Raw genomic sequence first — 15,853 nt, forward strand, 5'->3', positions numbered from 1 at the left:
ATTATTATTTCAGTTATGGCTTTTATTTGAATCTCTGCACAGACATTCTACTAAAAGTTTGTCATCACTGTACAACTAGGAATTTAATTTATTATTATTATTATTATTATTAATAATAATAATAATAATAATAATATATTTATAATAAAATATATTATTAGCTTACTTCAGAAAGTTTTTTATATATTAGCATTTTCTTATTAGTGTTTACCAAAAATTGTTTTAGAGGAGAGTTTATTCGTTTTACTGTTTCTAGGAAGGTCATTTAAAAAAAAAAACTTTCTCCAGAAAAGAATCAAAGGATCTGCTGGCGTATGCAATGTTAAATCAGCTTTTCAAGATCCTTTGTAAGTCTTCCTTGATACCCAAGTTTGTAGGGGGATCATTTACAAAGAGAGAACAGTTTTATATTACTTTGGTATTGGTTGAAGAGCATTCAACATCCACTATTGCCTAACTCAGGGCTGTTTTTCATTTTGCTTCACACTTTTAGAGTGGGACTTATAATGTCTTTGTTTCTAGGTGCATGAAAAATTTGAAGAATATTCTCCAAGCAAATATGGACTAGGTATTTAAACTGATAATGCTTTTTTGTTCTGTAGTTGTCTTATCTGGGTTTTATTTAATAGTCATTGTTATCTTGCTGTACCAAAACAAGATAGCAAAATACCTGACACCCACTAGTAAGATTCCTGGGCTTGGAGGATTACTAGACCTTTGGGTTTTTTTTATTTTATCTTTCTCTGCCCTCGTCCCATTTTTCTCAACTTTGTGCCATAGGTGATGTCTGCAAAATGTGGTGCAGCAAACCTGTTTTTCAGCTGCAGAAATACTGTGACATAATTAAAATATGCACGTTTAGACCGCTTTTATTTGTACCTGGTGGTGTTCCCAGTAAGAAATGCCATGATCCCAGGTAAACAAATATTTATTTGTATTCTGTCTGTCCATTGTATTTTTAAAAGTTTAAACACAGAAAACCTATATATGTTTTACAAAATGTTATGCAAAATAGTTAACAAGTAACAAGAAATATATTGGAGCAAGTTATTCAGAATGACATTGACAAGAGTAATTGTATAAGAAACCATATTGTGCATTAAATCCCAGAATACAATTCTTTCATAGTAGGTATGCTGAGGATTGCCTCCACTGATTGATTGTAGGTATTTGACTTATTGAATAAATGAGAAATATCTTTGGCTTCAGACATAAATATAAACATAGAGCAAATCAGATATGTTGTAATGTTTTTTAAAAAAAACAAGTTACATATTTTCAAGGGTATAGAGTTTCATAAACAATAATGGATAATGGAGTTTAAACATCTTTTTTTCTGCATTTAACAGTTGCCTATTTGCTGACCTAAATTTGGAGAAACTCTATCAAATTGAGATTTTAGAAGAAGTTACTGATATAGTAAAAAAATTTGCTGTGAGTAATTTAATTTTTTAAGGTGTCCAAAATGTTAGTACTACATTAATGTTTTATTTATTTATTTATTTATTTTGTCCAATACACAATGAGGGTTTTAGTGGGTATATAACTATACTGTATACACATAGTAAAATACATGGTGACGGTTATATAGGAGATACTCATAGTAAAATATATCTAAGAAATAATAGAAAAGAAGGTATAGTAATAGAACATATCAATGAAAGAGTAGAAGAAAAGATATAGGATTAGAAGAAAGGTATAGGAGATATAGGAGAGCAATAGGACAGGACGGAAGGCACTGTAGGTGCACTTGTACTCGCCCCTTACTGACCTCTTAGGAATCTGGATAGGTCAACCGTAGATAATCTAAGGGTAAAGTGTTGGGGGTTTGGGGATGACACTACGGAGTCCGGTAATGAGTTCCACGCTTCGACAACTCGGTTACTGAAATCATATTTTTTACAGTCAAGTTTGGAGCGGTTAATATTAAGTTCAAATCTGTTGTGTGCTCTTGTGTTGTTTTGGTTGAAGCTGAAGTAGTCGCCGACAGGCAGGATTTTGCAGCATATGATCTTGTGGGCAATATTTAGGTCTTGTTTAAGGCGTCTTAGTTCTAAACTTTCTAGGCCCAGGATTGAAAGTCTAGTCTCGTAGTAGGGTATTCTATTTTGAGTGGAGGAGTGAAAGGCTCTTCTGGTGAAGTATCTTTGGACATTTTCAAGGGTGTTAATGTCTGAGATGCGATATGGGTTCCAAACAGATGAGCTGTATTCGAGGATGGGTCTGGCAAAAGTTTTGTAAGCTCTGGTAAGCAGTGTGAGATTGCCAGAGCAGAAGCTACATAGGATTAGGTTTACAACTCTTGAAGCCTTCTTGGCTATATTGTTGCAGTGGGCTTTGGCACTTAAATCTTTTGTTATTAGTATATCAAGGTCTTTAACTGAGTGGGATTATCTGTGATAATTTGATTATTCAGTTCGTATTTGGAGTTCAGATTCTTCTTCCCAATGTGTAGGACAGAGCATTTGCTAGTTGAGATTTGGAGTTGCCATGTGTTAGGCCACTCAGAAACAGCGTCAAGGTCTTTTTGGAGAGTAGTTGTGTTATCGGTGGTGTTGAAGAGTTTTACATCATCGGCGAAGAGGACACAGTTGCTTGTGATGTAATTGCAAAGGTCATTGATGTAGAGAATGAAGAGCGTTGGTCCCAGTACACTACCTTGGGGAATACCACTTTTAACTGGGACAGGGGTGGATATGGTGCTTCCTATTTTGACCACTTGTTGTCTGTTTGACAGGAATGCTGTAATCCAGCTATGGAGGGATCCTGAGATGCCATAGGATTTGAGTTTTAGGAGTAGTTTGTCGTGGACCACTGCTTGATCTAGATGAGTTGTCCATATATTTTTGCAGTGGAGGAGCTGCAGGTTGCAGGATAGTTTTTTTCTGAAACCAAATTGTTTGTTAGAGAGCAAATTATTAGTTTCTAGATGGAGAGTACAGTGGAACCTCGACATACGAGCAGCTCTACTTACGAGCTACTCGAGATAAGAGCTGGGAGGGGAGCGACATTTTTGTTCGCCTCCCGAGCTCACATTCGGGATACGAGCGCCAAGGAGCTGTCTCGGCTTCAGGAGACAGCTCCTTGGCGCTCGTATCCCGCGTGTTTTAAAAGGTTGCAGCCGGCCTGGGGTGCTGGGGGGGGGTGCTGGCAAGCCCCCCAGGCCGGCTGCAACCTTTTAAAACACGCGCGCCACTTCGCAGCTGTCTCCTGAAGCCGGAACGCTAACTTCCGCGTTCGGTTTCAGAAGACAGCTGCAAAGCGGCGCGCGTGTTTTAAAACGTCAGAGCCGGCCTGGGGGGGTCGGGGGCTTCCCCCCGAGCCCCCCAGGCCGGCTCTGACGTTTTAAAACACGCGCGCCACTTCGCAGCTGTCTTCTGAAACCGAACGCGGAAGTTAGCGTTCCGGCTTCAGAAGACAGCTGCGAAGTGGCGCGCGTGTTTTAAAACGTCAGAGCCGGCCTGGGGGGGTCGGGGGCTTCCCCCCGAGCCCCCCAGGCCGGCTCTGACGTTTTAAAACACGCACGCCACTTCGCAGCTGTCTTCTGAAACCGAACGCGGAAGTTAGCGTTCCGGCTTCAGAAGACAGCTGCGAAGTGGCGCGCGTGTTTTAAAACGTCAGAGCCGGCCTGGGGGGGTCGGGGGCTTCCCCCCGAGCCCCCCAGGCCGGCTCTGACGTTTTAAAACGCGCGCGCCACTTCGCAGCTGTCTTCTGAAACCGAACGCGGAAGTTAGCGTTCCGGCTTCAGAAGACAGCTGCGAAGTGGCGCGCGTGTTTTAAAACGTCAGAGCCGGCCTGGGGGGGTCAGGGGCTTCCCCCCGAGCCCCCCAGGCCGGCTCTGACGTTTTAAAACACGCGCGCCACTTCGCAGCTGTCTTCTGAAACCGAACGCGGAAGTTAGCGTTCCGGCTTCAGAAGACAGCTGCGAAGTGGCGCGCGTGTTTTAAAACGTCAGAGCCGGCCTGGGGGGATCGGGGGGAAGCCCCCGACCCCCCCAGGCCGGCTCTGATGTTTTAAAACACGCGCGCCGCTTCGCAGCTGTCTCTGAACGCTAACTTCTGCGGTTTTTGTTGTTGTTGCACGGATTAATTGACTTTACATTGTTTCCTATGGGAAACAATGTTTCGTCATACGAGCGTTCTGACTTACGAGCCTCCTTCCGGAACCAATTAGTTTCGTAAGTCGGGGTTCTACTGTAATTGATTTATTTATAATTGATTCCATGACTTTGCATGGGACGCAGCATAGTGAAATTGGTCTGTAGTTATCGACAAGAGAGGGGTCTCCTTTTTTGAAGATGAGGATGACCATTGCTTTGGACCATAGCTTAGGAAGTGTGCTGGTTCTGAAGGATTTTTCAAAAATTATGCTTAGTGGTTCAGCTATGGCAGAAGAGAGCTTTTTTAGGAAGTAAGCACATAGACTATCTGGTCCGACTGATAGAGAAGGTTTGCACATAGACCATCTGGTCCGACTGATAGAGAAGGTTTAAGGTCACATAATGCTTTTTCAACTCGGTCTTCAGTGAAGTCTACTTGGGTTAAGTCTTTGAGGGAGTTTGAGGTGCGATTGATGAAATTGGGGGATGAGCCATTGCTGTTAACAAAGACAGAGCCAAAGAAAGAGTTGAGGAGGTTGGCTTTGGATGAATCATCATGGCATTCTTTGTTATTAGGTACTTTGAGAGGTGGGATAGGTCTAGAGTCTTTGAGTTTTACAGTAGTCGAACCTCGAGGTGATGAGGGCATGAGTGACTGTGAGCAATGAGTCCCGGTCCAGATAGGGCCGCAACTGGTGCACCAGGCGAACCTGGGCAAACGCCCCCCTCGCCACAGCTGAAAGATGGTTCTCTAATGTGAGCTGTGGATCGAGGAGGACGCCCAAGCTGCGGACCCTCTCCGAGGGGGTCAATGATTCCCCCCCCCAGGGTAATGGACGGACAGATGGGATTGTCCTTGGGAGGCAAAACCCACAGCCACTCCGTCTTATCCGGGTTGAGCTTGAGTCTGTTGACACCCATCCAGGCCCCAACAGCCTCCAGACACCGGCACATCACTTCCACTGCTTCGTTGACTGGACATGGGGTGGAGATGTAAAGCTGGGTATCATCAGCGTACTGATGATACCTCACCCCATGCCCTTGGATGATCTCACCCAGCGGTTTCATGTAGATATTAAATAGCAGGGGGGAGAGGACCGACCCCTGAGGCACCCCACAAGGGAGAGACCTCGGAGTCGACCTCTGACCCCCCACTAACACTGACTGCGACCGACCGGAGAGGTAGGAGCAGAACCACTGGAGAACAGTGCCTCCCACTCCCAACCCCTCCAGCCGGTGCAGAAGGATACCATGGTCGATAGTATTGAAAGCCGCTGAGAGGTCAAGAAGCACCAGGACAGAGGATAAACCCCTGTCCCGGGCCCGCCAGAGATCATCCATCAACGCGACCAAAGCAGTTTCCGTGCTGTAACCGGGCCTGAAACCCGACTGCTGGGGACCTAGATCATCGGCTTCTTCCAAGGACCGTTGGAGCTGGAGCGCCACCACCTTCTCAACAACCTTCCCCATAAAGGGAAGGTTGGAGACTGGGCGATAGTTATTAAGTACGGCTGGGTCCAGGGAAGGCCACTTGAGGAGGGGGCGCATGAGCGCCTCTTTATAGAGTGTTGGAAAGACTCCCCTCCCCGAGGAAGCGTTGGTAATCTCCTGGACCCAGCTCCGTGTCACCTCCCTGCTGGCCGAGACCAGCCAGGAGGGACACGGATCCAGTAAACAGGTGGCGGAACTCACAGCTCCAATGGCCTTGTCCACTTCATCAGGTATCACCAGATCATACTCTTCCCAGACAGGTGGATAAGTACGTGCCCCAGTCACCTCGACTGACTCGTTGTCAGTCGACTCTGTTTTCTAATTGGAGTCGAGGTTGGCCCGGATCTGAGCGATTTTATCAGCGAAAAACGTGTTAAAATCCTCGGCACTGCTCTGCAAGGGCTCCCCAACTCCCCCCTGGTTAAGAAGGGAGCGTGTCACCCTAAACAGAGCGGCCGGGCGGGATTCCGCTGATGCAATCAAGGCGGCATGGTACGCGCATCTTGGCGCCTTGAGCGCCACTTTGTAAGTCTTAATAAAAGCTCTTACAAGTGTTCGATCAGATTCAGACCTACTCTTCCTCCATCGCTTCTCTAGACGTCTCTTCTGCCGTTTCAACTCCCGGAGCTCCTTGTTGAACCATGGAGCTCTACGGGGTCTAGCGCCACGGAGAGGTCGCAAAGGCGCAATCCGGTCAAGAGCCTCCGCTGCGGCCTTGTTCCAGGCCTCCGCAAGAGACTCTGCCGAACTGTGGACGAGTGCCTCTGGAATAACCCCAAGCGCCGTCTGAAAGCCCTCTGGGTCCATCAGGCGTCTGGGGCGGAACATCTTAATTGGTTCCGTCTCCCTGCGGGGAAGGATTGGAGCCAGGAAGTCAAGCCGTAGTAGGAAATGGTCTGACCATGACAAAGGCAACGCTTCTAAGCCCCTTAGTCTCAGACCATTACTCAATTGCTCGGAAAGGAATACCATGTCAGGTGCGTGCCCTCCCTCGTGAGTCGGACCCTGTACTACTTGAGTCAGGTCCATGGCTGTCATGGTGGCCATGAACTCCTGTGCCAACCCAGAGGTTTCGCCGAGTGACGGCAGGTTGAAGTCTCCCAGGACAATAAGTCCGGGGAACTCCACCGCCAACCCGGCTACCTCCTCGAGTAGCACAGGCAAGGCTTGTGCCACGCAGCTGGGAGGCAGGTACGTGAGAAGCAAGCCCACCTGAACCCCTAAGTCCAACTTCACAAGGAGGGACTCGCAACCTGCAATCTCCGGAGCAACGAGCCTACGCAGGCAAAGGCTCTCCCTGGCTATGATAGCCACTCCTTCCCCCTTCCCTGGGGTCGAGGTTGATGCCATATCTGAAACCCGGCTGGGCAAATTTCCGAGAGAAGAACTCCTCCCTCCGGGCCCAGCCAGGTTTCAGTTACACATGCCAGGTCGGCCTCCTCATCCAGGATTAAATCCCGGATGAGGAGAGCTTTATTTACCACCGACCTGGCATTGAGCAGCAGCAACCTGAGCCCAGGGCCAGAGTTACACTCATCACCAGTGCCCTGGGTTGAGCTCACGGAGCCGGAACAAGGAATAGTTATTAGACAGTGATCCCTTGTTCCCCTGGAACGGCTAGCTCCGTGGCTCCATGCTGATGTCATTGCTGAAGATTTGCACAGTGTTGGTTAGTGACTGTATCTCAGTTTCTGATTTTTCCGTACAACTTCAGGTCATCCATATATAGCAGGTGTGAAATTTTTGGTGAATTCCTAGCAGTTTGGTAGCCTAGGTTTGTTTTCTGTAGGATGAGTGACAGCGGGCTTATAGCGATGATGAATAGCAATGGGGACAAAGAGTCCCCCTGGGAGATGCCCCTTCTGATGTTGATCAGTCCATAGCTTTCATTCCCAACAAAAAGCTCAGTCTTCCAATATTTCATCGCCTTTTCTATGAATTTCCTGATGTTTTCATTGACTCCAATGACTTCCAGGCATTTTATGATCCAGCTGTGTGGCTTTCTTGTAGTCAATCCAGGTCATGTATAGGTTTGTTTTCCTGTTCTTACAGTTCTCCGAAATCATTTTATCAATTAGGAGCTGGTCTTTTGTACCTCTGCTTCGTCTTTTATTGCCCTTTTGCTCCACTGGCATGATGTCATTTTCTTCTAGGTAGTCCTGAATTCTGTCAGCTATGATACCTGTCAGCAGTTTGAGCATGGTCGGCAAACATGTTATTGGCCTGTAGTTTCCTGGTATGGCTCCTTTCGCTGCGTCTTTCTGTATTAAATATGTTCTGCCAGTTGTAAGCCATTCACTGATATTTCCTGTCTACAGCATTTTGTTGCATACAGGCTGGTCAGGTATTTCAGCCAAAAACCATGCACCTGATCAGTGCCAGGGGATGTCCAGTTCTTTACCCTCTTCACTCTTTCTGCAATCATTTCAGGTGTTATCTCCAGCTGCTGCATATTGCTCCCTGAGAATTCCTTCTCAACCTTTATCCACCCAGCAGTCCTGTTATAGTCCTTTTCAACCTCCCAGAGATCTTTCCAGAATTTTGTTGTTATTTTCACCTCTGGCTTTTCATTTTTCTTATCTGTTTGCTGATGCAGGTTCTGGTAGAATTATTATTATTATTATTATTATTATTATTATTATCATCATCATCATCATCATCATCATCATCATCATTATTATCATCATCATCATCATTTATATGCAGCCCCTCTCTGGGGACTTGGGTCAGCTTACAGCATATAAGAGAACAATACAAAATATCCTAAATCCAATATTTAAACTAAAACTAACAATCTAAAACCCCAATTTGTTTAAAAACCAGTCACTCTCATTCTAACAAACCAAACTTACGTTCCATTCATCGGCAGAGACTGATGTTTAATGTCCCCAGGCCTGTTGGCACAATTGAGTCTTCAGACTCTTGCAGAAGGCAAGGAGGGTGGGGGCAGTATGAATCTTTGGGGGGAGCTGATTCCAGAGGGCTGGAGTCCCCACAGAGAAGGCTCTTTCCCTAGGCCCTGCCAGGCGACATTGTCTAGTTGACGGGACTTAGAGAAGGCCGCCTCTGTGGGACCTAACAGGTCGCTGGGGCTCATGCGGCAGAAGGCGGTCCCATAAGTAATGCTATATAGGGCTTTGTAGGTCATAACCAACACTTTGAATTGCATTCGGAAGCTGATTGGCAGCCAATGCAGCCTGCGGAGTGCTGGAGAGACATAGGCATACCTGGGAAGGCCCATGACCGCTCACATGGTTGCATTCTACACGATCTGTAGCTTTCAAACACTCTTCAAAGGTAGCCCCAAAGGTAGCTATTAATACAGGAATAGCATTAAAAGTGGCTGCATATTTATTAAAGAATAGTGTATTTCAAATAATTATTAATTATTGTCTTTCTTAGGACTTCCAAGTTCAGTTGAAGTTAAAAAAACTGCATGTGTTTAACTTTGCAGTAATAAATCATATGATTATTCTGGACTTTTTAATATTTGACACTCGTAAGCCTGTAAATATATATTCCATTGGCTTTGTTTTGAATAATTTATAGTTTGAAAAATTACTGAGCCAAAAAAATAAAAGTGAGTTACATTTTGGTATTTCTGAGTTTATGGTATGTAAAATAATCATGTATCACTGGAGCTATCTAAGTGCTCTGCAACCTTAACTATTGCACATTCCTGCTCTCTGTAACATAAAAGGCATTATAACAGAAAGAAAGTGTATGACTGCTCTTGCTGACAAGATTTTTCTTCTCTTACTTCCAGAATGATCAACTGTTCATCAGTGGAATATTGACAACTGAAAGTGATTTAGATAATGTAAGTTTGGTTTGAACTATTTATTCAGACAAACTCTTTGGTTTGGTAGCATTTTGAATATTTTTTGTTCCCTATAAGGGACTTTTACAACACTGACTTGCCAGTGATTTAAAATGCATATGTCAAATATAAAAGTCCAGAGTAATCATATGTGTTATCTGTCATAATGAATTTGATAGTAGTAAATCCAGTGTTTTGTACACTTGTTTACTTATATTGCATATGCATAATTGTACCAGGGAGAGTCTAACGCTTAATATTTCCTATAAATTTATAGACTACATTGTATCTCTGGCAAAGATGCTGTACTCATGTATGATCATTTACTGTACTGTTCATTTACTGGACAGACTTTTACTTTTGCTTTCAAAGAGTCAGTCTCTCAGGAACGTCATGCTCCTTATCAGTAAATGTCCAAGAACATTCTGTTCTTTCAGTAGGTTTTGATTAAAGCCACAGAGAAATTTTTGTTGAGAAACCAGGCTTATTGAGAGAATAGTATCTTATCAATTCCTTGCAATTTTCTTTTGATGTTCTTTGTTATCACTTGTTCATAATCATCAGAAGCACTTCCTCTGGTTGATATCCTTATCCAGCTGTTATTCATTAAACAAATCTCACTGTTATTTTGGGTGCTTCACTTCAGCTATTTTAACATTTTATACTCAGGCTAAAAGTTGCATACAATTAAATGTTTTTCTGTAGCTTATTTAGTTGTATATAGATTGGAGATTAGAATTGCCCCCACCCTCCTTGCCTTTCGTAAGCTCCTTAAAACCCACCTCTGTTGTCAGGCATGGGGGAATTGAGACATTCTTTCCCCCTAAGCCTTTATAATTTATGCATGGTATGTTTGTTTGTATGGATGTTTAGTTTTATAATAAGGGTATTTTAGTTGTTTTTAGTATTGGATTTGCATGATGTTTTCTATTACTGTTGTTAGCCGCCCCGAGTTTACGGAGAGGGGCAGCATACAAATCCAATAAATAATAATAATAATAATAATCAATATAAAAGATTAAATAAATAGTCATATAAATTAACTTACATGTATTGTTACATTTTGGCACAGATGCGAAAGAGAGAACCAGTTTGGTCTATTGTAGTGATGGCGAACCTTTTTTTGCTCAGGTGCCAAAAGGGTTTAGTGCCCACACTCATAATGCACAAGCACCACCACCACCGCGCTTTCCCCCTGTGCATGTATGCAAACCTCACTGAAGCCTCTGGACTTCCGGTAGGCCCATTTTTTTGCCTTCCTCAGGCTTCAAGAAAGCTTCCGGAGCCTTTGCATGACAAAAAATAGGCCCAACTTTTTGCCTGGGGAAGGCAAAAAATAATCCAATGGACCTATCTGAAGTTTGTTTCTGAACCTTTGATAGGCCCATTGGGTCTCTTTTTGGCCATCCACAGGCTCCGGGGCCTTTCCTGAAACCTGGGTAGGTTGAAAATGGTTTCCTACCGCCCTCCGAAAGGCCGAAAATCAGCTGGCGTGCTTGCACATGCACGTTGGAGCTGACATAGAGCAATGTCTCGTGTGCCCAAAGATATGGCTCTGTGTGCCACCTGTGGCACACGTGCCATAACTTCATCATGGGTCTAGTAGTTAAGGCACCATGCTAAAAAGCAAGAGAGCATGAAAAAAAATTTTTGGAATAGCATAAAATTCTTTGTTGGCCAAGTGTGATTGTCTTGGTGCATATGCTCTCAGTGTACATAAAAGAAAAATATACATTTGTCAAGAATCATGTGGTACAACTCTTAATGATTGTCATAGGGGTCAAATAAGCAATGAAGAAACAATATTAATAAATATCTTGGAATACAAGCAACAAATTACAGTTATACAGTGCTAGGTGGGAGGAAAAGGATGATAGGAATGATGAGAAAAAACGAGTAGAAATAGAAGTGCAGACTTAGTAAAAAGTTGACAGTGTTGAGGGAATTTTTTGTTTAGTAGAGTGGTGGCGTTCGAGAAAAAACTGTTCTTGTGTCTGGTTGTCTTGGTGTGCAGTGCTCTGAAGCGACGTTTTGAGGTTGGAAGTTGAAACAATTTGTGTCCAGGATGTGATGGGTCAGTAAATATTTTCACCGCCCTCTTTTTGACTCGTGCAGTATACAGGTCCTCAATGGAAGAGAGGTTGGCAGCAATTGTTTTCTCTGCAGTTCTGATTATCCTCTGAAGTCTGTGTTGGTCTTGTTGGGTTGTAGAACCAAACCAGACAGTTAGCGAGGTGCAGATGACAGACTCAATCATTCCTCTGTAGAACTTAAGTCCTGCCTTAGCCATGAAAGCCAGTTGGGTGACCTTGGGCCAGTCATTTGTCTCTCAGTCCAACCCACTTCACAGAATCGTTTTATAAGAATAATAGGAGGAGGAAGATATTTTGCATATATTTGCTGCCTTGAGTTAATTGTAAAAAAATAGTAAAGGTAGGATATAAATAAAATAAAGTAATTGAAAAATTAGATTTGGGGAATGCAGGTTGCCCAGCCTTACTTGGTGCAGGAAGTACTGTTTGAGATTTTGCTAAGTCTACTGCAGTGTATTAATGAAGAAATTCCTTTGATATTCTACTAAAAAGTATATTAGATAACATATTGCTATTAATGACTTGCAAAAGTGGTTGTACAGGACATGCTAATTTCTGTGGTGTGCTAGTATTATGTGTGGTAGCAACTATAATTTAGTTAGATTGTACTATTATATTGTCTTTAATATATTGCTTATATTGATACAATCAATAAACTAATATATTAATTATCTTCTGAAACAGTAGTTTAATATCTATTTTCTTAGATATAATATGTTAAATGTGAATTGTGTTTTCTGTAACAGACATGATTATTCAGGAAAACATTTGTGAAATGTACTCCAATTTAATTACACTGAATATAATTATGAAGATAATTAAAATAATACTGATATTTTTTTCTTAATTGAAATAGGGAAGACTTAGAACATCTGAAGTTTTAGAATGGATGAAATATGCGGATCAAATTGGCATTTTACAAAAATTAAGGGAATTTGCAGATTATTGTTGCTATTCTGCCCTCAAACTGTTCTTTTCTGGCTGTAAGTATACAAATGATTTAAACTTTCTATAATCAGTTTAGGAAGCATTTGTTCCTGTGAAGGAAAGAGGATTTTTGTAGTGTTAAACTGAAATAAATAGCTGGTCATTAGTGCAAATCTTGTCTTATAGTTTACATTCAGAGTTCCTTTACAGGAAAGACTCTTACTAACAGTTGTGTTTGATAGACATTCCAGATTTGACATTCCAAAAGTTTCTTCTGAGAGAGGAATAAGGAAATACAGTGATACCTTGTCTTACAAACTTAATTGGTTCTGGGACGAGGTTCTTAAGGTGAAAAGTTTGTAAGACGAAACAATGTTTCCCATAGGAATCAATGGAAAAGTGATTAATGCGGGCAAGCCCAAAATTCACCCCTTTTGCCAGCCGAAATGCCCATTTTTGCACTGCTGGAATTCCCATGAGGCTCCCCTCCATGGGAAACCCCACCTTTGGACTTCTGTGTTTTTGCAATGCTGCAGGGGAATCCCAGTAGGGGAATCCCAGCATCGCAAAAACGAGCGCTTCGCTGGCAATAGAAGTCCGGAGGTGGGGTTTCCCAGTGAAGGGAACATCAGTGAAATCGCAGCATCACAAAAACACGGAAGTCCTCGAAACCCCACCTCTGGACCTCTGTGTTTTTGCGATGCTGCGATTTCACTGAGGCTCCCCTTGCTGGGAAACCCCACCTCCGGACTTCCGTTGCCAGCGAAGCGCCCGTTTTTGCGCTACTGGAATTCCCTTGCTGGGATTCCCCTGCAGCATCACAAAAACACGGAAGTCCAGAGGTGGTGTTTCCCATGGAGGGGAGCCTCAGGGGAATCCCAGCAGCGCAAAAACAGGTGCTTCGCTGGCAACGGGAGTCCAGAGGTGGTGCATCCCAGCAGCGGCGGTGGGTTTGTAAGGTGAAAATAGTTTGTAAGAAGAAGCAAAAAAATCTTAAACCCCCGGTTTGTATCTCGAAAAGTTTGTATGACGAGGCATTTGTAAGACGAGGTATTACTGTACCATGCTTAAGTTCTCCATGCTGCATCATATCTCATGCAGCTGCCTTTGAGGAGAAACCTTTGGAAATACTCAGAAAATGCCATTTCTGTCACCCACTTGTCAACAGAATTCTGGATATAACTCCATATCCGCTTCTCTTACTGATTCATTTAGTTTCTACCTCATTACCATCAAACAAACATAACATGCTACCGCATGTTACCCAATGTTCACAACAATCCAGTGCAACAGCAATTGCCCAATGGCAGAATTCCAGCTCAGTGTTTCAGGAACTGAGCTGGAATTCTGCCATTGAGCAATTGCTGTTGTACTGGATTGCTGTGAACATCCTGGACCCCAATAGATTTATTAGCTTTACATGAGCATATGTGTAACTGAGGACCTCCCATGTAACGTTCTCCCATGTGAAACTTGTAGATTTATGGCCTCTGGACATTACTACTCTATTCTACTCCACCCCATAGCTCTGAAAGCCTATTAGTGTCCCATTGTTGTTAATACAATAATATTTGTTGCCTTTAGAAATGCTGGGTTTAGCTTTCCCATTAACTCATTTTAAATAAAGAAGAACTTAGCCGCCCCAAGTCTGCGGAGAGGGGCGGCGTACAAATCTAATTATTATTATTATTATTATTATTATTATTATTATTATTATTATTATTAATAATAATTTGTCCTTAAAAGTAGGTTGCACATATTTCAGTACTATGCCTCAGAAAGAGTCCGCAACTTGGGCGTCCTCCTCGATCCACAGCTCACATTAGAGAAACACCTTTCAGCTGTGGCGAGGGTGTTTGCCCAGGTTCGCCTGGTGCACCAGTTGCGGCCCTATCTGGATCGTGAGTCATTGCTCACAGTCACTCATGCCCTCATCACCTCGAGGCTCGGCTACTGTAATGCTCTCTACATGGGGCTACCTTTGAAGAATGTTCGGAAACTTCAGATCGTGCAGAATGCAGCTGCGAGAGCAATCATGGGCTTCTCTAAGTATGCCCATGTTGCTCCAACACTCCGCAGTCTGCATTGGTTGCCGATCAGTTTCCGGTCACAATTCAAAGTGTTGGTTATGACCTATAAAGCCCTACATGGCATCGGACCAGAATATCTCCGGGACTGCCTTCTGCCGCACGAATCCCAGCGACTGGTTAGGTCCCACAGAGTGGGCCTTCTCTGGGTCCCGTTGACTAAACAATGTCGTCTGGCGGGACCCAGGGGAAGAGCCTTCTCTGTGGTGGCTCCGACCCTCTGGAACCAGCTCCCCGCAGAGATTAGGATTGTCCCCACCCTCCTTGCCTTTCGGAAACTCCTTAAAACCCACCTCTGCCGTCAGGCATGGGGGAATTGAAACATCTCCCCTTTGCCCATGTAGTTTCTGTGTATGATTCGACTGTGTGCTTGTTTTTTATATATTGGGGTTTCTTTTGGATTTTTGAACCTAAAACTGTAATTTAGATTGCTAAATATTAGATTTGCTACTATGTATTGTTTACCATTATTGTGAGCCGTCCCGAGTCTACGGAGAGGGGCAGCATATAAATCCAATAAATCTAATCTAAACCTCTTAGCAGCTAACAATCAAGGCAATTGTCTTAATTGAGCATTTTATTTCTTATTACAGATAAGTGTTATATAACTAGAGTTATTTTGGATGACTACAATTTAGTAGAAGCCTTTGAATCTTATTATTGTGACAACTGTATGATGGTGAGGTTTTTTTTTTAAAAAATTACATATCACAAAAATTTAAGGCTAATTTAATATTGAGATGCTCTTGTCTGTCTATCTGTCCCCCGCTCCCTCTCTCCCTCCCCCCCTTCTCTCGAAGTTGCCTATTTCCATAACAGAGGAGGTTCTGGGTGGTTTTTTCTGATCTTTGTGTTACCTATATATAAAATAGATGATTTCTGCATTATTAACTTGTTTCTATAAGAACATTTATGTGGCTGACCAACTCACTTTCACTGACTTATAATCCTTACAATGATTGGACATTTCAAAATAACCAAACTAGATACCCTTATGCATAAGCTGATATACTAATGTGAGATTTGGTTCTTTCATTAATTTCAGTAAAATGTACCACCTTTTTACATTGTATATCGTGATCATTGTTAGAATAACGGATGTCCATGTGCCGCCTCTATGTTGGTTGAGGCTGGCAGGATTCCCTTGAGTACCATTTGTTGGGGGTCAAGGGAAAGGGAGGGTTTTGCCTACGCAAGATCCCCATGTACAATTGGTGGGCCACTGTGTGACACAGAATGCTTGACTCGATGGGCTTTGGCCTGATTCAGCATGGCTCTTCTTATGTTCTTATGTTTAATAAATGACTTAATGCAAACTAAAGTTTAAATTAGAATG

General features: G+C 43.2%; 1 protein-coding gene across 6 annotated transcripts in view; it reads left to right on the plus strand.

Annotated features, from left to right (window-relative positions):
- TTC3 (tetratricopeptide repeat domain 3) overlaps positions 1-15,853 on the plus strand; it is a 99,433-nt gene that overhangs the window by 3,088 nt on the left and 80,492 nt on the right. For 5 of the 6 annotated variants that reach the window (XM_070750405.1, XM_070750409.1, XM_070750410.1 and 2 more), the window contains exons 4-9: positions 523-568; positions 781-916; positions 1,350-1,434; positions 9,357-9,410; positions 12,360-12,486; positions 15,111-15,196. In XM_070750405.1, the coding sequence (XP_070606506.1) occupies positions 523-568; positions 781-916; positions 1,350-1,434; positions 9,357-9,410; positions 12,360-12,486; positions 15,111-15,196 (534 nt within the window). The remainder of the gene's footprint in view (positions 1-522; positions 569-780; positions 917-1,349; positions 1,435-9,356; positions 9,411-12,359; positions 12,487-15,110; positions 15,197-15,853) is intronic. The other variant, XM_070750407.1, reaches the window with a different exon arrangement.

Source organism: Erythrolamprus reginae, chromosome 4, assembly GCF_031021105.1.
Source record: "Erythrolamprus reginae isolate rEryReg1 chromosome 4, rEryReg1.hap1, whole genome shotgun sequence".
NCBI classification, from domain to species: domain Eukaryota; kingdom Metazoa; phylum Chordata; class Lepidosauria; order Squamata; family Dipsadidae; genus Erythrolamprus; species Erythrolamprus reginae.